This window comes from Peromyscus eremicus, chromosome 10 (assembly GCF_949786415.1).
Source record: "Peromyscus eremicus chromosome 10, PerEre_H2_v1, whole genome shotgun sequence".
Classification (NCBI taxonomy): Eukaryota; Metazoa; Chordata; class Mammalia; order Rodentia; family Cricetidae; genus Peromyscus; species Peromyscus eremicus.
The window spans coordinates 28,895,583-28,919,189 of NC_081426.1; the positions used below are offsets into that span (position 1 = coordinate 28,895,583).

The 23,607-nt window shown below is 43.2% G+C and overlaps 1 protein-coding gene and 1 pseudogene across 8 annotated transcripts in view; one reads left to right on the forward strand and one right to left on the reverse strand.

The window, feature by feature from the left end:
• Positions 1-23,607, forward strand: part of Add1 (adducin 1) — a 56,436-nt gene that overhangs the window by 23,956 nt on the left and 8,873 nt on the right. For 2 of the 8 annotated variants that reach the window (XM_059275719.1, XM_059275724.1), the window contains exons 3-13: positions 4,039-4,201; positions 6,957-7,108; positions 12,499-12,579; positions 12,807-12,956; positions 15,586-15,729; positions 15,818-15,916; positions 16,589-16,765; positions 17,411-17,755; positions 20,213-20,314; positions 20,937-21,026; positions 21,779-21,871. In XM_059275719.1, coding sequence (XP_059131702.1) covers positions 4,039-4,201; positions 6,957-7,108; positions 12,499-12,579; positions 12,807-12,956; positions 15,586-15,729; positions 15,818-15,916; positions 16,589-16,765; positions 17,411-17,755; positions 20,213-20,314; positions 20,937-21,026; positions 21,779-21,871 — 1,596 coding nt within the window. The remainder of the gene's footprint in view (positions 1-4,038; positions 4,202-6,956; positions 7,109-12,498; positions 12,580-12,806; positions 12,957-15,585; positions 15,730-15,817; positions 15,917-16,588; positions 16,766-17,410; positions 17,756-20,212; positions 20,315-20,936; positions 21,027-21,778; positions 21,872-23,607) is intronic. The other 6 variants (XM_059275722.1, XM_059275726.1, XM_059275721.1 and 3 more) reach the window with 3 other exon arrangements.
• LOC131920801 (single-stranded DNA-binding protein, mitochondrial-like) lies at positions 6,134-6,801 on the reverse strand (annotated as a pseudogene).

The following is a 23,607-nucleotide window of genomic DNA, read 5'->3' on the forward strand; positions in this document are numbered from 1 at the left end:
CTGGCCTCGAACTCACAGAGATCCGCCTGGCTCTGCCTCCCGAGTGCTGGGATTAAAGGCGTGCGCCACCACTGCCCGGCCCAAGACAGATATTTTAAGCATCAAGATAGTGGTTAAAACATTTGGATTTGAGAGCATTTCAGTTGCTTGAATTAGGCATGATCAACTGATAAAGCCTGTGCAGATATTCCCAAATCTAAGTTTTTTGATGCTCAGTGTGGCCTTCACTTGTTCTTGGTCCTACCTAGACTAGTAGCACCTGCTTTGTTAATGTCGGCATTGTGAGCCACAGTCATTCCTACCTGAGTGTCTTCTAGATGTTATGCAGTTAAAGCAGCCTTGTCCTCACAGCTTTCTCATGGTGATGCTATTCTTACCTATGCTGTACATTCTCCTCCCCCCTTTCTTCCTTTTGGTCTGGTTTTGCTTTGTCCCTTTAATTTTTAGGAGGTGCCATTGGCCTTTTAAAAATGATATTTATTGTCTCATATGCTGTGAGGACATACAGATTTGACTTATGAGCACCTAGTAGATTGAGTTTGATTGTATTGCTGTTATCAAGGTGTAATGAGCAAGTACTCAGATCTGTGCAGAACTTGATGAATTTTGACATACAAAGGACACATGCAGTCACTTAGATCAGGGCACAGACTTGACATTCCAGTTGATGGTGATGAAGAATAAAAACAGTCAAGTCTGAAACTGAGTGTGGCTGGTCAGAAGAGCCTCTCTGAGGAGGTTTGGCTAACAGGACTCTGTAGCATGGAGGAGCTGGGCATGTAGGTAGGTATGTATCTAGAAGAGAAGCATTCCAGCTTGAGAGATGGGCTCAGGTGAATTCTTGGAGTAGGGATGTGCTTGAGGGGACTTGAAGAGACAAAAGTTAGTGTGGTTGGTGCCGCCAAGATGGATTCTAGCAGTTAGAGAGACTCTGGAAGGCTATGTAGGTTGAGATAGGAACTTGAATTTCTTTCTTTTTTGTTTTTGTGAGTTAAAATAACACAAATGTATTATCTTTCACTTCTGAAGTCCTAAATTGAGGTGTTGACAGGGCTGGATTCCTTCTGGAAGCTCAGGAAGCTTTTCTTGAGACAGTATTTCTCTGTGTAGTCCTGGCTGTCCTGGAACTTGCTTTGTAGATCAGGCTGGCCTCAGACTCCCAGAGATCCTCCTGCCCCTGCCTCCTGAGTGCTGGGATTAATAGCATGTGCCACCACCACCAGGCACTAGACTTATTATTATAACACCTTGCCCACCTGACCTCTTTGGATGATGTTTGCTATTAGCTTTCACCAAATAAAAAAGGGCAGGGAAAATCAAGTTAATCAGGTTAATCTGAAGGGGGAACTTGAGGTCAGAGGTCATGAACTTGCAGTGAGACAGGGTAGGGTGTTGATGTGGTCTGGTCTTCATTTCTTCTTTTACCTTTGTGAAACACTACCAGAAGGGAAGAAACGTACTATTTAAGTGCTCTAGGGTTTTGCCACATGAAATGATAGAGAGTTGGAGAAATGATTACTGTGGGTCTAAGCAGGGTGAAGGGCATAAGGATATAGAGAAGGTGAGGCGTGGCGGAGAGTGTTAGAATCACAATGAATACTAGAAAGGGCCAGTTAGAGAGTCCATTTTTGTCTCTGAGATGGAATAGGGTACAGTTACTAGGAATGAGCAGGTCTAGAGTATGACTGCAGAAGTGAGAGGCAGAGGTCAATTAGAGAATAGAGTTATCACAGGAGAAAGGCTTAGCTGAGAGAATGTAGATTTGTTACCACAGTAGCACATAAGATCCTTGTGTGACTGCTGGCTAGAGGTAAATCGAGTTAACCGTGTGGGTATCTCCAGGCTCTCCCTCATCACTAAGTTCAGCTCTGTGCCAACCAAGCATATGGCATATAAACATTGCCTGAAATGCTGATGATGTAGAAGACCCTCATAACCTGCTTTTTTTCTTCCTAAGGCTTTGAGTTCCTTGATGGTGTGCATTGTCTTACCTATCTCAGTCTTCAGTGTCTAACACAGGGTCTGACGTTTGAATGGATTTTCCATAGATGTATATGTAGATTTGGAAAGCATTGAAATGGATTGTTTTAGTTTTCAGACTGAGAGTTCATGAGGACAGGAATGTTCATTGAGACATAAGTGTATCACCATGCCCAGCTTTTTTCCCCTTTTTCTGTTTTTTAAAAGTAGTTCCTTATGTAGCCCAGGCTGGGTGTGAGTTTGCAACCCCTGGTGATCAGTAGCTTGTGATGTGCAGTGGAGAGCAACAGCTCTGTAGACCAGGCTGGCCTCGAACTCACAGAGATCCGCCTGGCTCTGCCTCCTGAGTCTTTGTGCATGTGTATTTGTATGTATTCCCATGCATTATGCATTGATAACAAAGACCGATCAGTAGCTGTGTTTTTGCTGATTTATTTTACTGCTTTCTTCTTGGTTTTTCTTCTATCATTGACTAACGTAAGCTGTGAGCACTGACTTCATTTATCATGGGATGGTAGATGTTGGCCGACACTTCTTGATACCATTCAACTAGCAGCCATACATTTGTTTGTTGTGCGCTTCTCTGAGTGAGAGAGATGTACTACACTGCCCTTTGGCTGTTTCTTTCAATGAGTTTTCAGATTAAGCAGTGAAAAACTACAAATAAGTTTAATTTGGAATCACTAAGTACTTACAATTAGATGGCTCATCATCCAGTAAATTCATGTTTTCATCCGAGATAACATTCAAAATTATTTGAAAAAAGATTTATTTCTTTATAAGCTTTTTGATAAGTTATAACAGTCTGAGGGAAGTTAAAAATATCTGAGCTAGGTGTGGTAGCATACACATATAATCTCAGTCGTCAGAAAACCAAGGCAGGAACATCGCTGTAAGTTCAAGGCCTGGTCTACGTAGAGAGCTTTAGGCCAGCTATGGCTGAGTAGCTGCTAGACTTTGTTCCAACAAAACAAAACCACAACAAGATAGAGAAATCTGCCCTATTTAACTTCATGTTAAAATCCTTACCAAGCTATTGCATGTTTTTGCCTAATTTAGGATTATTTAATAAAAGATATAAATACAGGGTTTCTTTTGATGCTTTAGTTGACAGAGTCAACTTTGTAGCTCAGGATGGCCTTGAACTTGTAGTCTTCCAGCTTCAGCCTCACAGATTCTGGGATTACAGGTATGTTACCATGCTCAGCTTTCTTTTTCTACTTAAAGAAAATTGTTTTGAGATAGGGTCTCATGAGGGCTGAGGCTATATTTGAACTTGTTATATAGCGTAGGATGACCCTGGGCTGATCTCCTGCTTCTACCTCTCCTTCCAAGGATTACCATGCCAGTTCTTTTTCTACTTTAACAAAACACTTCCCTATTTTGAAGAAAATACTAGAAAGTACAAAGTAGAGTATGAAAATTATCAATAATCTTGTTACTGAGAATTGTAATTATCATTTGATATACTTTTAATCTCCCCCGCTCCTTACAGGGTTTCTCTGTGTAGTTTTGGTGGCTGTCCTGGATCTCACTTGGTAGCCCAGGCTGGCCTCAAACTCACAGAGATCCGCCTGGCTCTGCCTCCTGAGTGCTGGGATTAAAGGCGTGCGCCACCACCGCCCGGCCCGACTGTATTACCTTTTTACTCAAAAAATATATGAAGAGCAATTTTATGCCATTTAATTTTTAAGATTTTCCCATTGAGTGCATCTGTAAAATTCCCTGTGTGTCGAGTCAGTTCTTTAATTTCTGAAATGCGGCTACTTTTTAAAATCTGTGATGCTGAGCTTAATTACCTTATAAATAAGTCTTTAAGTAACATTTCCAATTATTTTGTTAAAATAGATTTCCATGAATTGAATCCTGTTCTAAGTTTTAAGCTTTTATTTTGTTAATACTTAGAAAAAAGACTATACCAGGTCATATTCTCAGAAGTGAAATGTGAGTACCACTGTGTGCTGTCCTAGCACTGGATGAAAATAAACATTTATCTGATAGTTACACATGTACTCTGGGCCCCCAAAAAGTGTTTGATTATTTTAATATGCATTGTAGGCCTTCTGTGAAGAGCTGGAATCTATGATACAAGAACAGTTCAAGAAGGGGAAGAACCCCACAGGCCTGTTGGCATTGCAGCAGATTGCAGACTTTATGACAGCGAATGTACCAAATGTCTACCCAGCAGCTCCACAAGGAGGAATGGCTGCCCTGAACATGAGTAAGTAGTTCCTGGCTTTGTGTGTGATCTGTAACTTTCCAGATAAAATCCTGAAGCTTTCTCAAGTGAGCCACATGAGTATGCAACAGTTGTGACCTGCCACGTGGGTGCTGGGAATTGAACCCAGGTCCTCTGGAAGAACTGCCAGTGCTCTTAACCACTGAACCATCTCTCCTGTCCCCAGAAAGTCTTTTTTGTTTGTTTTTCAAGATAGTGTTCTTTGTATAGCCCTGGCTGTCCTGGAACTCACTCTGCAGACCAGGCTGGCCTCCAACTCACAGAGGTCCTCCTGCCTCTGCCTCCCTAGCACTGAGGATTAAAGACATGCATTGTTATACTCTGCTTACTAGAGTACTTTTAATCTGTGTTCATAACTGACATTGATGTGTTGTTTTTCTCATAATGCCTTTGTGTGCTTTGCCAGGTAATGCTATTTACAACGAATTGGAAGGTGTTCTAGAAGAGGTGGTTGTGGTGATACTTTATTTGTGCTGTAATGTGTTATTTTATTTGTATGTTAATAAATAAAGTTTGCCTGGAGATCAGAGGTCAGCAAGCCATTAACAAAAGTCAGGCGGTGATAGCCTATGCCCTTAATCGGATCACATGGCAAGCAGAGTCTCTGTGTGGTCAAGGACACAGCCAAACGTGGTGACACAAGCCTTTAATCCCAGTACCAACCATAGAGACTTGGAGGTCTGTATAGACAGGCAGTGACAAGGGAGTCATGTGACTGGGCTTAGAGCCAACGAGAAGGCAGAACAGGAAGGCAATGAAAGCTCAGTTGAGACAGGAAGAAGGTCTCTCTGTGGACGCTACTGCTGGTGGTAAGCTAAGGCTAGTTGTGGCTATTGCTCTGATCTCTTTGGCTATTACCTCTGTATTTGGCTCTGTGTTTCTTTTTTCTTTTTTTTTTGTTTTTGTTTTTGTTTTTGGTTTTGGTTTTCGAGACAGGGTTTCTCTGTGTAGCTTTGCGCCTTTCCTGGAACTCACTTGGTAGCCCAGGCTGGCCTTGAACTCACAGAGATCCGCCTGCCTCTGCCTCCCGAGTGCTGGGATTAAAGGCATGCGCCACCACCGCCCGGCTAAAGATTTATTTATTATGTATACAGTGTTCTGTCTGCATGTGTCCTTGCAGGCCAGAAGATAGCACCAGATTTCATTATAGGTGGTTGTGAGTCACCATGTGGTTGCTGGGAATTGAACTTAGGACCTCTGGAAGAGCAGTCAGTGCTCTTAACCGCTGAGCCATCTCTCCAGTCCGTGTTTCTTATTTAATAAGACTGTTTAGAAATTCGTCTACACGTGGTATTAATTTTTCCTTGAATATTTGATAGAACTCACAGTATCCTCTGGGCCTCGAGTTTTCTTTGTGGAAAAGTTTGCAACTGCAAATTCAGTTTAATAGAGATACAGGTGTTTTCAATGCCGGTTTCTTCTGCAGTAAGATTTAATAGGTTGTGTCTTTCATCTAAGCTAAGGAATTTTGATGTCATAGTTTGTATCATTCCTTTATTATCATTTTCATGCCTATAGGATATATAATGATGTTGTCTCCCTCTCCCCCACCCCCCAGGCTCTCAGCTCTGGCTGGCCTGGGACTCACTGTGTAGACCAGGCTGACTTTGAACTCGCAACCAGTGCTCTTAACTGCTGAGCCATCTCTCCAGCTCCAGTTTATTTTATTTTTAATTTTGTAATTTTTTTCTTCTTTTTTTTGAGACAGGGTTTCTCTCTGTAGTCCTGACTGTCCCGGAACTTGCTCTGTAGACCAGGCTGGCCTCAAACTCAAAGATCCTCTTGCCTCTGCTTCCCAAGGGTTGTGATCAAAGGCATGCACCACCACCGCCATGCATTATATAAATTTTTAAATCTTTATCTTTAAACTATAGGTTTTGCATGACTTGAAAAGGAGATTGTACCAAACAGTGATCAAAGAAGAATCATCCATTCTCTGCCTTTTGTCTGGTCACTCAGAAGTATAATGTTAAAAGCTGTGATTGTTGTTGTTGCTGCCTCATATTGTTTTTAGCCATGTATTCACCATAATCCACTTTCCCTCCCACAAATATTCGAGCCCCCTTTTTACATACTGATGTACCACATTTCTGAGGCCTAATCAAAACAGTGATATTGTGTGCCATGATATCTTTTGACAGATGTCACCCATCTGGTCTACTTCACTGTCCCCTGATCACCATATCTCATTTGTTGCTAGGGGAAATATCGTTACTGAGTTTTTCTTTCTACCTGTTTCATGACTCGGTCCTGACCTACTTGCTATCTCATGACAGGGTCCTGGTCTACTCACTGACATAACTGAACATGATTCAGAGATCTTTCATGAACCAAACTGCTGGCTCTTTCGGACTCATGTCTTAGAAACTGATGAAATACCTGTAAGACAAGTCTTTGAAATATGGCTTCGGTTTTTTTTAGTCTAGTCTTTAGGCTTTTCCTGACATGCAGCACCCGACAGCCCCCCTACCCCTACCAGAGGCTGTAAATTTTCTTTTAATCTATTCTTTACTGCATTTCACAAATTTGGCTACCTTTTTCTTATCTATTTCTGAACTGTATATTAATGCTAGAGAGAACATCGTCTTTCTGTCATTGAAGGTTTTGAAATTTTATAGTCTAATGTGGACAATAAGTAGCACTATTGTAATTGGCTTACATTTGACAAATGCAAAAAATAAAAATACCAATAAAAAGTTTTAAAAGAAAGTTTGACTCTAGTTTTTCTGTATTTTAGGTCTTGGTATGGTCACTCCTGTGAATGACCTTAGAGGATCTGATTCTATTGCATATGACAAAGGGGAGAAGTTACTGCGGTGTAAACTGGCAGCATTTTACAGACTAGCAGATCTCTTCGGGTGGTCTCAGCTTATCTACAATCATATCACAGTGAGTACTCCAGACAGTAACTGGGCGGTGTAGCTCATCCCACAGTAGCCCCTGGGTGACGAGCGGCTCGTCCCACAGTAGTAACTGGGTGATGAGTGGCTCATTAACCGTCTAGCACCGTCTGTTCTCACACAGCGTTAGTAACTCTTAGAACACCCTCTCTTTGGATTCCTTACTACAGAACACAAGAGTTGGCAAGTGTGGGTTAAAAGTTATGAGAGTAGTTCTTTAAAACGTCTTTCTTGCATGCTAACCTAATAAATGAGTGTTTGTTAAATTATAAGCAGTTCCTAAAATTTATGACTTACAAATCTAACAGTAATGGTATTTTATTCCTGACTCTGGTCAAAGCTTCTCTGCATTGTGCATGTTTTTTTCAGCTACTCCACTTTTGTGCCACTTTGCAGCACTATCGGGGCCTCTCTATTCCTCAGTTTAGTTTTGTAACAAATGTTACTGTCTGTCTGCTCTCTGTACTAACTGTTGTTCAGCTCAGGTTGTATCAGGGAACAGCGTGAGTCCTGCCCTTGTAAAGGTTCCTTCTGTTGTCTAGCCGGGCAGCCCATCCTTTCTGTTTTATTGAGCTTGTTTTCATGGTCCATCATTTCAGTCAGGCTCTTTGCTAGTTTTATGCCGCCTGGGACAATCCCTGGACCCACACGGTGGAAAGAAAGAAAGGGACAGACCCTTTCATGTTGTTCTCTAGCTTTCACACAGGAGCTGTGGCATGTGCTCACCTTCCCCTCCAATAAATAAATACATGTAAAAAAAGGAAATTCAAGATTGTCCTTGACTGTATTTCAAGGCTAGTTTGAACTCCATGTGATCCTGTCTCAATAAACAAATACATAAACCCAGAGAACAACAACCTCCTGCCCTGCTTTGAGTTCTTTGAGCAGTTGCCCTCATCGTGTTACAGAAATAAGGGAACTCTTGCTGTGTCTGGCCACATTTCTGCCTGGCGGGGCATCCCGTTGCCTCCTTCCTTCTAGACTCCTAAGGGACTGCAGCTTGCTTTCTCTTTCCTTATTCTGTGATAGTTTTTCCAGCTTGTCTCAATTTCTTGTTTTGTATTTTTTTTTTTCCGTTTAGTTTCTTTCACTGGATTTTTAAAAACTTTACTTTTGTTGTTGTTGTTTTTGTTTTGTTTTTCTAGACAGGATTTTTCTGTGTAACAGCGCTGGCTGTCCTGGAACTCACTCTGTAGACCAGGCTGGCCTGGAACTCAGAGATCCACCTGCCTCTGCTCCTAAGGGCTGGGGTTAAAGGCGTGCGCCACCACCGCCTGACTAAAACTTTACTTTTTTTTTCATTTTTTATTTTTTTTATTTGGAGCTGAGGACCGAACCCAGGGCCTTGCGCTTGCTAGGCAAGTGCTCTACCACTGAGCTAAATCCACAACCCCTAAACTTTACTATTTTTAAAAGTGTATTTTAGTGTGTGTGTGTGTTTGTGTGTGCATGCTTGTGCTGAACTTGGATCCCCTGGAAGAGCAGAGAGCACTCTGAACCACTGAGCCGTCTCCCCCACCCTCAACATTTACTAGTTTTTGAGGGTGGCCTTTACTCAGTATATGACCTAGGCAGATCCCCAACTTGCAATATTGAATTTTTAAAATTATTATCATAATGCTTGCTTATTATAACAAGTATGCCTTATGTAGGTGTTGCAGATGTCTAAAGAAAACCTCACAATCCTGCCAAACTTGTGTTTGTCTTGAGGTAGCCAGTGCTTGAGTCCTTTCTCCACATACATCTGTGGAGGTTTTCCACTGTGAACTCACGACTAGTGCTTAGCTTAGCTCCTTTCTGGGCTCAGAGGAATGCGAACCCTCCTGAAGCTGAGGTTTGGGGCCTCCCTGGTTAGCAGTGTGCTGTGCCCCTGTCTCTTGGAAGGCATTGGTCTGTACTGCAGATGCTGAGTTGCCTCCTTCCTGTCTGTTTGCTACGTTGCTGTTCAAATGAACTTTTCCAAATGCCAGCCTGTTACTGTCTGCTGTACTCTGGTGTGGTGTACAGTGTTGTCCTGCTCTATTCCCATGTAGCAGTGACTGTTAGCAATCTGTGCACATTCTTATGGCCTAGTTGTCCACAGGAGTGTCAGCTCTGTAAGCAGGGCTGCTGTTGTGTCTCTGGCCTGGGACCAGGAGCAGTGCTTGGCACAGTGTAGGTGTGCCCTAAAACATTAAATGCTGACCAGCCTGGGCTGACCTAAAATTACTTTAGGAAAATTGTGAAAAAGAATTCACTAGAAACTGTTGATAGCTGAACAGTAAGTCCAGTTAGCTTCATTCTTGTGCCAGTGCACATCTTGGCATGCTGGGAAGTTGTTGGCCTTTCTGGCTGATTATACTGGACAGAAAGCTTAGATGGAGATTTAATGCTAATTGGTTCCATGCAGATGTTACAGCTGTAATAGGAATAGGAAATGTGGTCCCTGCTTTTAACAGTAGCTTCATTATTTGTGTGTTTTTAAGATGCTGTGTAGAACTCACCCTGTTATGAATGCTATTTTAGTGATTTTGACTCAGATTGTAGGCTTTCCCCTCTCCCCTGTAATTGGTTTGGCATTGACAGAATTAGAATGCCAGTTAAATGTTTACTGTTCTGTCTTTAAGTGACCTGCTTGGTTATTAATACAGTGTTAAAAAAAACCCAAGTTAACAAAGATATTTTTTCTATTTTATGAACTAGAACCAGAGTCTTTGAAGAAGAAAGCACCCCCACCCCTGGCTTGGCTTTTTAAATTTTAGAGTGTTTTTGTTGTTAAGATTTATGACATCCATTTGTTTTGCCATTAGACATCATCTAGGTATTATTATGTAGGTATTATTCTTAACAGGGAAGAAATATTAACAATATCAGTGCAAAAATAAGTGCTAAGAGGTCATTCTGTCCTTTCTCTGAAAGAGGATCAGGGATTTTCTGCTAAGGGGATTTTAAAGTGCTGACAGGTGTTGTAGGCTTGGACAGGATAGTCTGACTTAGATCTTTAACATTGTGTCAGATTTAGAGAAGCCTTGGAGATGGGGGAAGGACAAACCAGGGTGGCCCAGCTGGGGTTTGGGGCTGAGGTCCTTTCTTGGTGATCCTTTGCTGGTGCGTGGCCTTTCTGTCCTGTGTTAAGTCTTAGCAATGGTAGATCATCACAGATGATTGTGTCCGCTCTAGTCCGGAATTTACCCTCGGGCCAGTGCACTGGGTGTGGGGATACAGTATTGATCTCTGTAGCCATACAGCCCACCTCTCCCTTCTGAGTGCCGGGCTGTGTTTGGTTTTTAGGAATGGCTGAGGGTCTGAGGCTGTCCATCCTCGTTTACAGAGGAGGGATGGTAGACGAGGGTAAAGACAGACACAGAGACCACTGCTGAAGAAGCCTGCTTTGAAATGGTCTTCTTTCATCTGATGTCTGGATTGTGTGTAATCCCTTTTGCTCTAGGCTAAGAATTTCATATTTTAAGTGTTTTCTGTTAAAACATGTACATCTGTTAAGCTTACAATTGGAATTGTATATTGTTGTTATCTTTTGAGAAAGGGTCTTACTATATAGCTCTGGCTAACTTGGAACTTGCTGTATAGACCAGGCTGGCCTCAGGAAAAAAGAAAAAAAAAAAAAAAAAAGGAAAAATCAGCATAAAATGAATAAAATACAAGAAAATAACTTTGTAAAAAAAGTTAATATTTTATCATATGAAAAATTGTCCAACTCATTAGTAACCAGGAAATTCTTCTCCCCTCCCCTTGTTTCCCCTCCCTCTATAAATACTGTACCTAAGCTTAGCTAGTTTTACAGTTTGTTAACTAGTAGCAAGTATATAACATGCTTCTGTTTAGTCTGTAAGAACTTTTTTTTTTTTGAGACAAAGTCTTACCTAGGGGCTCTTGAGAACTCAAGATCATTCTAATTTAGCTTCCTTCCCAAGTGCTGGGATCACAGGCATGCTTCACCATGGCTGCCTTGTTGGAGAGGCACTGAAGTCTATCCAAACATCATTGCTTATGAAAATGAGATTTCTTTTATTGTGGGAAGAGTCCTTTTTCATTGCTGTATTTCCACTGTCTGGTATATGCTGGATAGACAGTGCCAGTGGTGCTGAATGCATTGTCGTAGAGAGACTCACTGAGGATGATGCAGAAAAACTAGAGGGTGATGCTCTTTTGGTACAGAGACTTTCAAAACCACATCAAACCCCGAGAAAAGAGTGTGTTCAGTTGTGCTCTCATCTCTCCATGGTCCTACAGGATTGCGTGTTATCAAAATCTAATTGGAACTTTTACTCATTATTTATTTTCTGTGTATGTGTGTGCCTGCTTGTCTGTGTGCAGGCACATATGTGCTCGTATCTATAGCAGGCTTTTTCTTTTGGGTCACCAACTAGCTCTCAAGTCATGACACAGAGACTTCTTATTAGTTATGAATGCCCGGCCTTGTCTTATGCTTGTCCCACTAGCTCTTATAACTTAACCTGTTTCTCTTCATCTACGTTTTGCCTCAGGGCTTTTGACTTTTCTTTCCTTCTGTGTATCTTACTTTCGCTGCTTCTCCTGTCTGTCTGGCGGCTGCCTGGCTTCTAGCCCTGGGCGTGTCCCTCTCTTTCTCCCTCCTTCTCTCTTGAGCCTAGGTTTCCCCTAGATAAGGTGGAGCCTACTTATTCTCTCTGCCCACCAGCCCCGCCTATCCCTCTCCTGCCTAGCTATTGGCCATTCAGCTTTTTATTAGACCAATCAGGTGCCTTGGGCAGGCAAGGTGAAACAATGCAACACATCTTCACATAATTAAACACATGCAGCTCAAACAAATGTAATACATCCTTACATTGTTAAACACATGCAGCATAAACAAATGTGACATATCTTTACCTAGTTAAACAAATATTCCACAACAAGTACCCACAGAGTCCAGAAGTGGGGTTGGATCTCCTGGAACTGGGGTTATAGGTTGTTGTGAACTGTCTGATATGCGTTCTGAGAACCAGACCTGGGTCCTCTGCAAGAGCAGCAAGTGCTCTTAATTGTTAAGCCATTTTTCTAGCCCCTTGAAAAACTTTAAAAAGGGTTTTGTTTTTCATTCTACTTCTGAGGATTGACACATTTTGCCATGAGACTGATAGCTACAGAATAACTTTACAATGACTAATTGACATGTCAGAGGGGGTGTTGAGCTGGGTTGTTTGGCTCTTTCCCTATAAAGTCAGTTTTCATTGGCGTGACCAGTATGTATTTGATAAGTTCAGTTGCTGTACAGTACAGTAAGTGTTCAGCACATCTTAGCTTTGTGATAGACTGTATGCTTTAGTTCCTCCCTAATCATTCACCTGTGACTTTGTGTCCTGTAAGTGACACAGTTAATCTTAGTTGGACTTCTGTGCTAACTCAGACATTTTCCCATAGACCAGAGTGAACTCCGAGCAGGAACACTTCCTCATCGTCCCTTTTGGACTTCTCTACAGTGAAGTGACTGCATCCAGCTTGGTGAGAATGCCCTTCTCTTTGGCATTGTGTTTATAAAGATTGTATTGAATCTTTTAAGTGCTCTCACGTTTTGTTGCAGAGCCTAATTGAATAAACAAAACTGTGGTTAGTTTAGAGAGGAACCTTTAAAAGAAGTTATAGACACTTTGAACTTGGCTTTCAGTGTTTTCTAGTAAAGGTACCTTGAAGTCATCTTGAAATTTAAAGGTTTGCCTCGTTATTTACAGGTTAAGGTCAATCTACAAGGAGATATAGTAGATCGTGGAAGTACTAATCTGGGAGTAAATCAGGCTGGCTTCACATTACATTCTGCAATTTATGCTGCACGACCAGATGCTAAGTGTATTGTGCACATACACACGCCGGCAGGGGCAGCGGTGAGTGTGCTACCCTGTGGCTTCGCAGGCTTGAGTTTTTTACTTATTTACTTACTTATTTATTTAGTTGTTGTTGTTGTATTGTTTTGTTTTCAAAACAAGGTCTCACAATGTATCTCTGGATGTCCCGGAACTCACTCTGTAGACCAGGCTGGCTTCAAATTCACAGAGATCCCCTTGCCTCTGCCTCCCGCATGCTGGGACTGCAGGCACACGACACTGTGTCTAGCTTTCTTCGAAGATTTTAAAGCTTTGACTTGCTCTTGCTTGTTATAGCAATTAAATAATTCTAAATTCTTACATATTTTTATACACACACACACACACACACACACACACACACACACACATATATAAAATGCTTGGAGCTGGGGAGATGGTCAGCAGATAAGAATGTTTACTTCTTGAACAAAGGACCTTAGTTCAAATACCTAGCATCCACATAAAACAAAAAAACTGTGTGTGGTGCCAGGTGGTGGTGGCGCACGCCTTTAATCCCAGCACTCAAGAGGCTAAGGCAGGCAGATCTTTCTGAGTTTAAGGCCAGCCTGGTCTACAAAGCGAGTTCCAGGAAAGGCGCAAAGCTACACAGAGAAACCCTGTCTCAAAAAACCAAAAAAAAAAAAACCCCAAAAACCAACCAGCCAAACAAACAACCTGTGTGTGGTTATGTGCATGCCTGTAACCTTATCACTGTGAGGGGCAGGGAAAGGAAGATCACTGGGCCTTGATGGCTACCAGCCCAGCTGTAGGTTTAGTGAGAGACACTATCTCAAAGGGAATCAGGTGGAGAGTGATGGAGCAGGATACCTGCTGTTTTTCCCTCGTATGTGCTTGCACAGGTATTTACCCACACCTGCACTTTCCTGTACGTCACAGACAGTCACACACAGGAATAAAAAACTTTCAGTGTTTGACTTTTCTCTTTTAAAAATCTCATTTCTTTCTGTGTGTATGTGTTGCTGGGGATAGAAATAAGCCTACATATAACATTCAGCCTCTAGTTTGACTTCCCTCCCTCCCTTTGCCCCTCCCTCCCTCCGTCTCTCCCTCCCTCCCTCCCTCCTCCCTTCATCCCTCCGTCCTGTCCCCCCCCCCCCCCCCCCCCCCCCCGTCGTCCCGTGTCCGTGTCGTGTCCCCCCCCCCCCCCCCCCCCCGTCCCCCTTCCCCCTTCCTTCCTAAAAGATAAGATTCTTGCTATGTAGCCCTGGCTGACCTGGAACTGTATGGCAACTTGTAGCAATTCTTTTGCCTCAGCCTGCTAAGATAGGGTCTCCTTATGTAGTCTAAGTTGGCCTTGAACATGAGCCTTAGCTGCTCAGTGTCAGGATTATAGGTCTACTCCATTGCAGCGGAACAAATGTTTCCTGTATTTTTATTTGTTCTTACTCTGTTTTTCGAGACAAGGTCTCGCTGTGTAGCTCTGGCTATCTTGGAACTTTCTCTGTAAACCAGGATGGTCTTGAACTCACAGAGATTCACCTGCCTCTGCCTCCAGGGTGTTAGGATTAAAGGCTTGCACCACCATGTTTGGCTTAAATAAATGTTAAAAATTAACATAGTTTTGGACAAATTTTTGGGGAATTTTAGGAAGTATAAAGGCTGGGTAAATTTTTGTTTGTTTTTTTGTTTGTTTATAGTACTGAGGATTGACACCGAGGCCTTATGAATGCTAGGCATGTGCTCTACACTGAGCTATTCCTTAATTTCATTTTTACTTTATATTTTGAGTCAGAGTTTTACCCCTGTAGCCCAGACTGCTTTTAAAGTTGAGATCATTCTACCTCTGTCTGTGAGTAGCTAGAGTGACAGTCCCTACCATGCCTGGCTACTTATTTTTTATTTGAGACTCAACTTTACTTTAAAACTTTCTGTGAGTTCAAGGCCAGCCTAGTCTACAAGAGTTAGTTGCAGGACAGCCAAAACTACACAAAGAAATCCTGTCTTGAAAACAAACAAATAAAAAACAAAACAAACAAAAAACCCAAACCCTTTACTATGTTGTCATAGTGGTACACGTCAATGGCACAGGCAGATAGATCTCTGTGAGTTCGAGGCCAGCCTGGTCTACATAGGTGAGCTCCAGGACAGTCAGGGCTACACAGTAAGACCTGGTCTTGGAAAACAAAACAAAACAAAAACAAAAAAAACCACTACTTTATTTATTTAAATAAGTATAAGAGGAATTACAATTATATAATTGTCAATTTGTTAGAAATTTTTATCTAATTTTCAGATGTTTTTTCTCTTATCTACAGCCTAAATTAAAATGTGAAAAAAACCCTGTAGCCCTTGAACTTTTCCCTTTGAGACACACCTCCTCAGAGAGGCTGCTCTGTGCTCCTTTCATGAACCCGTGACTCACTGTGTTAATAAGAACTGACTAGCATAGCATTTGTGATCGCTGGAAAATTCCAGGCATGGATTTTCTCCCAAGTTCTCCCAGCTACTGTCAGGGGCCCTAGAAGTAAAGTTTATATTTAAGTTGATGGGTTTATTTATTTCCAACAAGACAATGAAATTAAACATATGTCACTGTCATTTTATTTCTCTGAGGAAAGCATTTGTGTGTTATGAGTTGCTGTTTAACTGTGACTTTGCTTTGTCATGGTGACCATTTGGTGTCTAGGTCTCTGCAATGAAATGTGGGCTCTTACCTATTTCCCCCGAGGCACTTTCCCTTGGAGATGTTGCTTATCATGACTATCATGGCATTTTGGTTGATGAAGAGGAAAAAATTTTGATCCAGAAAAATCTGGGCCCTAAAAGCAAGGTCAGTAGCATCTCATGGTATTTCAGTTGTAGAGCCCAGAATGATCAGTCTTGGTGTCTTGTCACAGATCTCCCTCACTTTCTCTAAGGTTCTCATCCTCCGGAATCATGGGCTTGTGTCAGTTGGAGAGAGCGTGGAGGAGGCCTTCTATTACATCCATAACCTTGTGGTTGCATGTGAGATCCAGGTAGGCCATTCCATTTAGCTTATAGTTTATTTGGATGTTTCTGGGGTTCATGTGGATTTTCTGATACTTGACTTGCAAGAATGAAGGGTTGAGCAATCCCTTAGCCATGATGTGCTCATGGTTTGGAACTTACAAAAGATTGCTGGGATTTTTATTTCTAATTTTTCATCCATATGCATGCATATATCACTTACGGAGTATTGGTATGTGCTATATCTTTATGTATGCCACACACATATATACATATATATTGTGTATATATATATGTATGTATGTATGTGTGTGTGTATATATATGTAAATATATATGTAACTGCTTTTGACCTTCCCTCACGATCCTTTTGAAAAAGCTGGAGCAGAAATGTAGAGGTTTTTTGCTTCTCAGCTTCAGTGTTCCTCACACTGCTCTACTCTGCCTCCAGCTCCCACTGCCCCCACCACTCATTACGGACATCTGTCAGGTCATGAGGAAAAGTTCCCATTTTCTTATGAGTGTCCATATTTTGTCACTGTAAGGAAAATCTCTGAAAATGGCCTTGTAATCGGTCTGTCCTATACGTTGATTGCTTTCTGTGCGGAGCTGTGTGTGTGTTACAGTTATCTCTTCGCGGTCTTCGGAGTCTCTTGCTCTCCATATGGGATCAAGCCATAATGTTTGCTTGTTTTTGAAAAGGTTCGCACTCTGGCAAGTGCTGGAGGACCAGACAACTTAGTTCTGCTGGATCCTGGGAAGTACAAAGCCAAGTCCCGTTCTCCAGGGACTCCAGCAGAGGAGGGCACTGGATCACCTCCCACGTGGCAGATTGGGGAGCAGGAATTTGAAGCTCTTATGAGGATGCTCGATAATCTGGTGAGAATGGTGCTCGCGTTTGGCAACTTCCTGGTCAGCAATCCAGGCACCAGTGAACTCTGAAGGCTGCAACCAGAGTATTGGCTAGGCCTGGCTTCATCAGGAAGCTCAGCTGAGGGACGATCCACTTCCAGAGAATATTTCTGTTTCTTAATAGCTGCAGTATCCATGGTAGCTTGCTTTTTCAGAGCTAGCAATGTGGAGGGAGACCCACAGAATAGGCACCATTGTTTTTGTGTGATCTATGCCTGTTACCTCTAGTGAATGCCAAGGCCTAGGAGCACATTTGGAAGATCCACCTAGGGTCTCCTGTACAATCTCTTTGCCCCAACTGTTGGGTGCTAAGTATTGGGTATTTGAGATGAGGAAGTCTCCAGCTATCTGTGAGGAGTTAGCAAACAAGCTGACCCAGCAGAAGTGTGGATTAGGTGGGGCACATCTCCAAAGCATAGCAGAGGATCATAAACTCCAGCTGAAGACTGAAGTCAAATACTGTGCTCTAACATCGGAGTTCTTGAGATTCTGTGTGTGTGTGTGTGTGTGCTTGTGAAAGCCAAAGGACAGCTTTGGGTACCAGATACCCAAAGTGAAACCTTGTTTTGAGATCTGGAGTATTGACTGCTTTTTCCTCTGCTTGGGCCCTAGGGCTACAGAACTGGCTACCCTTATCGATACCCTGCTCTGAGAGAGAGATCTAAAAAGTACAGCGATGTGGAAGTCCCTGCCAGTGTCACAGGCCACTCCTTTACTAGTGACGGCGACTCGGGCACTTGTTCGCCTCTCAGACACAGTTTTCAGAAGCAGCAGCGAGAGAAGACAAGATGGCTGAACTCTGGCCGGGGTGATGAAGCTTCTGAGGAGGGGCAGAACGGAAGCAGTCCCAAGTCGAAGACTAAGGTGTGGACGAACATTACACACGATCACGTGAAACCCTTGCTGCAGTCTCTCTCGTCCGGTGTCTGCGTGCCAAGCTGTATTACCAACTGCTTGGTCTGTGCCTACCTTACTGTTCATAGTTAGATGATGTAGAGCAAGTTGGGCAGCTGGGGCTTCGGAGGCTTTGGGAATTTCCCTTTCGGACCTCATTAATGAGCACTGCTTGTGTGACTTGCTTCCTTCTGAGCCAAAACCTGTTTTGTGTCTTAGCTAAAATCCCAGTCAATACTGTCTGCTTGAAACTGCTTAAGATACAATGTACCTCTTTATTAATTCCAGCTAACCTAACCTCACACATAGCAAAAGTACTAAAAGCACTTACATGAGTTAATCTAAAAGCAGGAGTTCTCCTCTAACTCAGTGTGTGTCTGAGGAACCTTGTACTTACGGCATAAACCTTATTCTTCAGTGGTTCAAACTTGGTGCTCGGTTGTCAGAACCTCTTGGTCTTCTTACGCAGTTTGTTCTGGTGGCTCGCTGGCCTTTCTTTACTGACCCTGGTCCTCGTTCAGCATTGTTGCCTCCCTCTATCCCACAGCCTCCGAATGCTCATACCAGCCGCCCTCTGCATGGACTGTTGCATGTGAGTAGACGGCCATGGTGGCGAGTCTTTGGACTCCTGCTGGGTGTGGCATGACCCAAGTGCAGCGCAGGCCATCTACAGGCACCAGCGACAAGACGCGGCCAGGGGTGCTGGTTTTATTATGATTGCTGCTCAGGGTTCTCATTTGCCTTGAGGGATGCTTGATGCCCTGGGGCCGAAACATTCCTCTGAGGATGGGCCATAGTTTTGTATAGGCTAGCTTGGACAGTCGGCCCAGATACTGATCTGGTGCTCAGATACTGATCTGGTATGGAGCAGAACTCATTGCCACAGTCCCTTATGGAGGGACACTCTGTCCATGCATGACAAGCTCAACTAGCCCAGCTTGTCCTGAGGCAGGGACAAGCAGACAGGAAAGTGTTCTCCTTGTAAAAGTGCTTTTACTTTAAACACTTAAAAGAAAAAGAAGGTTTTCTCTTTTCTAGGTGGTTCTGGTGTGGTGAGAAGCCGCCATGCTCCTGAGCAGCTGTGTCCTGTGGGCAGGCACCCTGCTTGGCTGCAGCTGGCCTCAGGGCTGGGGTGTGCGGCTCTCTTCTTCCTTCAGCTTGCCCTTGTTTTCTTTATTTGATTTGCTTGTAAAATGAAGTGTACCTTACAAACAAAAGCCCCGTCTGCTGATGCTGGGAGCGCTCTGCATTGCCTGGAGTCTTTGCAGTGTGCGTCTGCAGCAGAAGCTGTGAGTGCTGGGACTTAGCTTGAAAAGGCAAGTTTTTTGAGCCATTTAGTCGATGTGTGCCTCAAAGGGCCTGGTCAGCATATGTCTGTGTTTCTTACTGTTCTGGAGTAACACAAGTTCTGTGCAGTGTGCCCAGGTTGGTATATTTTAATTTATAATAATTGCTATTTTCAAATGTGTTTGAGCTTCTGAGTGGCTGTTTTAATGTTTTACTGAAATTATTTTTAATAAAAAGCTGGAGTTTTTTTTGTCTCAGAAGATAAGCATCAGTGAGTACCCACGGCTCCACGCCCATCTCACACTCCTTCACAGTGGCTAAGCATTTGACTGCTTTGTTGCTTCCTTTCAAGTCTTATGGTTTATGGCTCTTTTATTGCCTCTCAAAAATATTCTGAAAGGCATAACACTTGCAAGATGGCTTGTTTTACTGTTCAGTGCCCACTCGTGCTTAAGTTTTAGAATTTGGCTAAAAAGCTCATATTTTATTGGAGAGCCAAAAATCAGAATAATGAATAAAAAGTGCAGCATGAGGACAATGCACTGATATCTAAAACAGCCTTCGAGGACTCGTGAAGCGCTTTAAGTTTGGTTGGGATATTTTTGTAACACTTAAAAGTATTAAGTTATATAAAATATTTGACATCACCAAAATACTAGGTAGCTACTGTATTGGTGCTAATACAGTACTTTTCTTGGGTTGAATAGTGTATAATCGGTACATTCTGATGCTATCATTTATTTTAATGCAAAACTTTGGTGATGCCCACTCTCGCCTCACAGTGCAGACTTTGCCTACCTACCCCTGGGGTAGGAGCATCACATCGCTTCTCATGGTTGTCATCCCACGCTTCCAGTTGGCTTTGGTGTTGGGTGACTCTCAGGGCGGTGAACCAATGGTCTCTGAGGGGCCTTTTCTGGCAGGTTCATGGGTTATGAGGCTCAGCTGTGTGGTCACCTTTGCGTGCCAGATTTTGAGCTTTCTTCATGACCCTTTTTATCAGTCAGGACTTTAAGTCCCGTCACTTGCTAGGTTTTTTTTTTTTTTTTTTGGGGGGGGGTACATCCCATTCCTATGGTGACTCCACTGGGTGACCCAGGAAACGTGGTCATTGGTTCCGTCCTGTGATGTTCAGTGCATGATCAGATGTGAGATCATTTGGACAAATTGGATGCTATGGTTTCATTTAGTGCTGTCATAATCCTGACTTTTCACCTATTCTTGATATTACAGTGGACTAAAGAGGATGGACATAGAACTTCCACCTCTGCTGTCCCTAACCTGTTTGTTCCATTGAACACTAACCCAAAAGAGGTCCAGGAGATGAGGAACAAGGTGTGTATTGCTGTCGACGTTTGGTGGGCATGTGGGTGTAGAGTTGGGAGGGGTGTCACATGCTGTGGGGTAGAGAGTGTGCTTGCTTGTAGCAGAGTTATCTTTCCTCAGCGTCTCTTCTGCTCATAGTTTGGGGTCCCAGTGTTTCTTAAACTGATGCTTGCTAAATAGCAGTTCTGAAGTGGAAACTGCAGAGCCTGATCCTAATAGGAACAGACCTCTGCTTCTGCCTTTCAGGGTTCATTCAGAGAGCTGTGAATGGTATTTGGTGTGTTAGATCATGAGATCCATCAGCATTCACAGCATTAGTAGAAGATGGATGCATAGCAAGATTTCCCACTGACTTACTAAGTACAGTGAAGGGTCTGTACCTTGCCAGAGCTATATGGAGGGTATGAACAGACAAGAATAGTCCAGCCCTTCATGCCTGTAGTTCATCACCCCTCTGTGCAGTTAGGCCGGTACCCAAAAGTAGGTGTGTCCTAGCCATCCTACCATCATGGGCCTAGATAGAAGTACAGCTTGCACATGGCCAGAGTCTTAAGTGTGTAAACAATAGGATTGGAAATTACAGCTTGCCTTCTTTGTACTGCTCATGCGCCTCTTTTCTTCCTATCCTCAGATTCGAGAGCAGAACTTACAGGACATTAAGACAGCAGGACCTCAGTCCCAGGTTTTGTGTGGTGTAGTGATGGACAGAAGCCTTGTTCAGGTAAGAGAACACAGTGTCTCTGACATTAGTGGGTGGTGACTAAGACCATCCTCCAAAGTTACTCATATCTTGGGAGAGAATGATGTTATAAGGTGAGTATTCTAGGACAGTGGGTATCTTTGTTAAAAAATATTTATGATAATCCAGACACTTTACTTGAGTTCTAGACCAAGTATAAGCATGCCGAGGGTGTGTCTACCCTTCTAGCCCTGCTCCTTATAGTGCATGCATACTCAAGGGGTTCCTATGCCACTGCTTTGAAACTGGGTTTCCTGGTAACCTCTGGGTGCTGTTTAATGCTAGGAGAGGGGTGGGCTATGGACCTTTTTTTTTTTTTTTTTTTTTTTTTTTGGGTATCTATTCATGTCTGCAACAAAGTGCTGCTTGGGATGCAGAGTGGGTGGGTGCTTGTAAATGTGGCCCATCCACATTTACATGCATTTCTGTAAAATGACTTACATAGAGTGGCACATTGATGCTAATTGTGTAAGTAGTTATCTCTGAAAATCAGGATGCCATCTGATGCTTTCAGTCTGACTGCAGGAGTAGATGATTGTTGTTGCATATTTTAAATTTGGCCAGCTGTGGTCCTGGTTTCATGTCCAATGTCTGCACGTACCACTGTCATCACCAACCCATGCCGTTGATAACCTCCCCTGCTGCATGCTCTTAGCTGGCTTCATCCTGTGGTCTTGGTTGATATTTTTAAGGCTGGGCCTGGTGTGCTCTGATGACTCAGTTTACTGTTGCAGGACGCACCCCTCTCTGACTGTACGGAAACTATCGAAGGGCTCGAGCTTACAGAGCAGACCTTTAGTCCCGCTAAATCTGTCTCTTTTAGAAAGGTACTCACTGCCTGTCCTTACCTACCTATTGGTCCGCGGTGCTCTTTCCCTTCCCTCCCCCAACCAGCTTCCCTCTTTAGGCTTTGTCTTCGTTGATGAGCAGCTTGACGAGGACCTGTAAGTCCTCTGTGAGGTTGTGTAGAAGGTGTGCTCTGCCTCCTGCCTTTTTTTTTAATAACAATTTTCAGCATTCTAAGTTTTTCCTGAAGTGGCCCACTGGAGCCACATGGTGCATTTGTGAAGTCTGAGTGTGACCTTGGTCAGTGCTTGCCTTTGGGTGTCCGAGTCTTCCTCTTACAGGACTCCAGGTGTAAACGGGCTCGTCTGGGCGCTGGCGGTGCCTTTGGCTGTGACCTTCCCTCACTTGTTCAGCTTCGACTGGAGTGGTTGGAGGCCAAATAAAGATGTCCTCTCAGAAGGATGAAAAAGAAAACATGGCAGTCTTTGTCAGCCCTTGTAAATAAAATGCATTTATTTTTAACTTTAAATAAAATCTGATCTAACACTTGGGAGGCTGAGGTATGAGGACTGAGAGTTCTAGACCAGCCCGAACCATATAGGCAGATTTATCTCAACAAACAAAGGAGTAAGGCATAGTGGCACAGCCAGTAATATAGGGCTGAGGTGAAGAGGGTTCAAGGTCTGCCTGAGCCTCAGAGAGGCTCTTTTATCTAATAATAATAATAAAATAAAAAAATAAGATAAAGTAAATAAAAAATAAAAGAGAAACAACTTAAAATAAAAGGTGCTAATTCCTGGCTCTTCAAGAGATTGACGTTGGGTATTCCAGGTTCTCTCTGCATTCTGCACACTTGATGTGGAATTCCAAGTATTGATTTCAAGGTGTTTTGATTGCCAGATAGAATTAGATAAGTACTGGGCTCCTTAATTCCTGCCTAGAATTTCTCACAATAACATTATTTTGCACATTTTCATATTTACATGTCAATGAATCTTGCTTTCCCACTTTAATATTTATTTCTACCTACTTCTTGAAGGAATCTGCCAGAGAACAGGGGAGGGGTTACTCTTTACCCTCCAGCTTGCCTTTCCTGTTGGTACTTTGAGCCATAAATCATGTGATCCTCTCAGTTAATAATAGTCTTTCTCTGCTGTATGGGAAGTTGGGTGTGATCTGCAAGCCCCAGATGCAGTCTGTGGTCTGATCCTCCAGCTCTGTGGGCTGCAGCATAGTCACAGTCACAATTGCTGTTCTGTCTTTTGGGTCTTGTGGTGCATTTCATAGATTTTGACTTGTCAGGGCTATTTGGAAAGCATCAGGGTAGCCAACTCTACTAGAGGGTACATCTTGGGCTGGTTCTTCATCCCGTGCCAGCTTTATTTCCTGTTCCTAGCCCTGTTCATATAAGGACAGGTCATGTGGCTGCTTCAAGGGCACGCCCTTACCGTCTCAACAGGTTCACACCTCAGGAGAGCACATTGCAGGCCAACCCCAGGTAACTCACATTGGGTTGGGGACATGAGCCTCCATGACAAGCAGGCACACTGCTACTCAGCTACTCACCCAGGTCGTATGAAAGCTTCTTACAAATCTAAGTTCCCTGCATTAGTTACTTTTCTTATTGCTGGGACAAAACACCCAATGAAAGCAACTAGGAAAGGAAGGTCTGTTTGGCCCAGAGTTCAAAACGGCCTGTGTCCTGAGCGTGCCCTCCCGGTGAGGCAGGCACAGGGGACTGGAGGACCTGAGAAAAGGGTTTGAGGACTTGGGAACC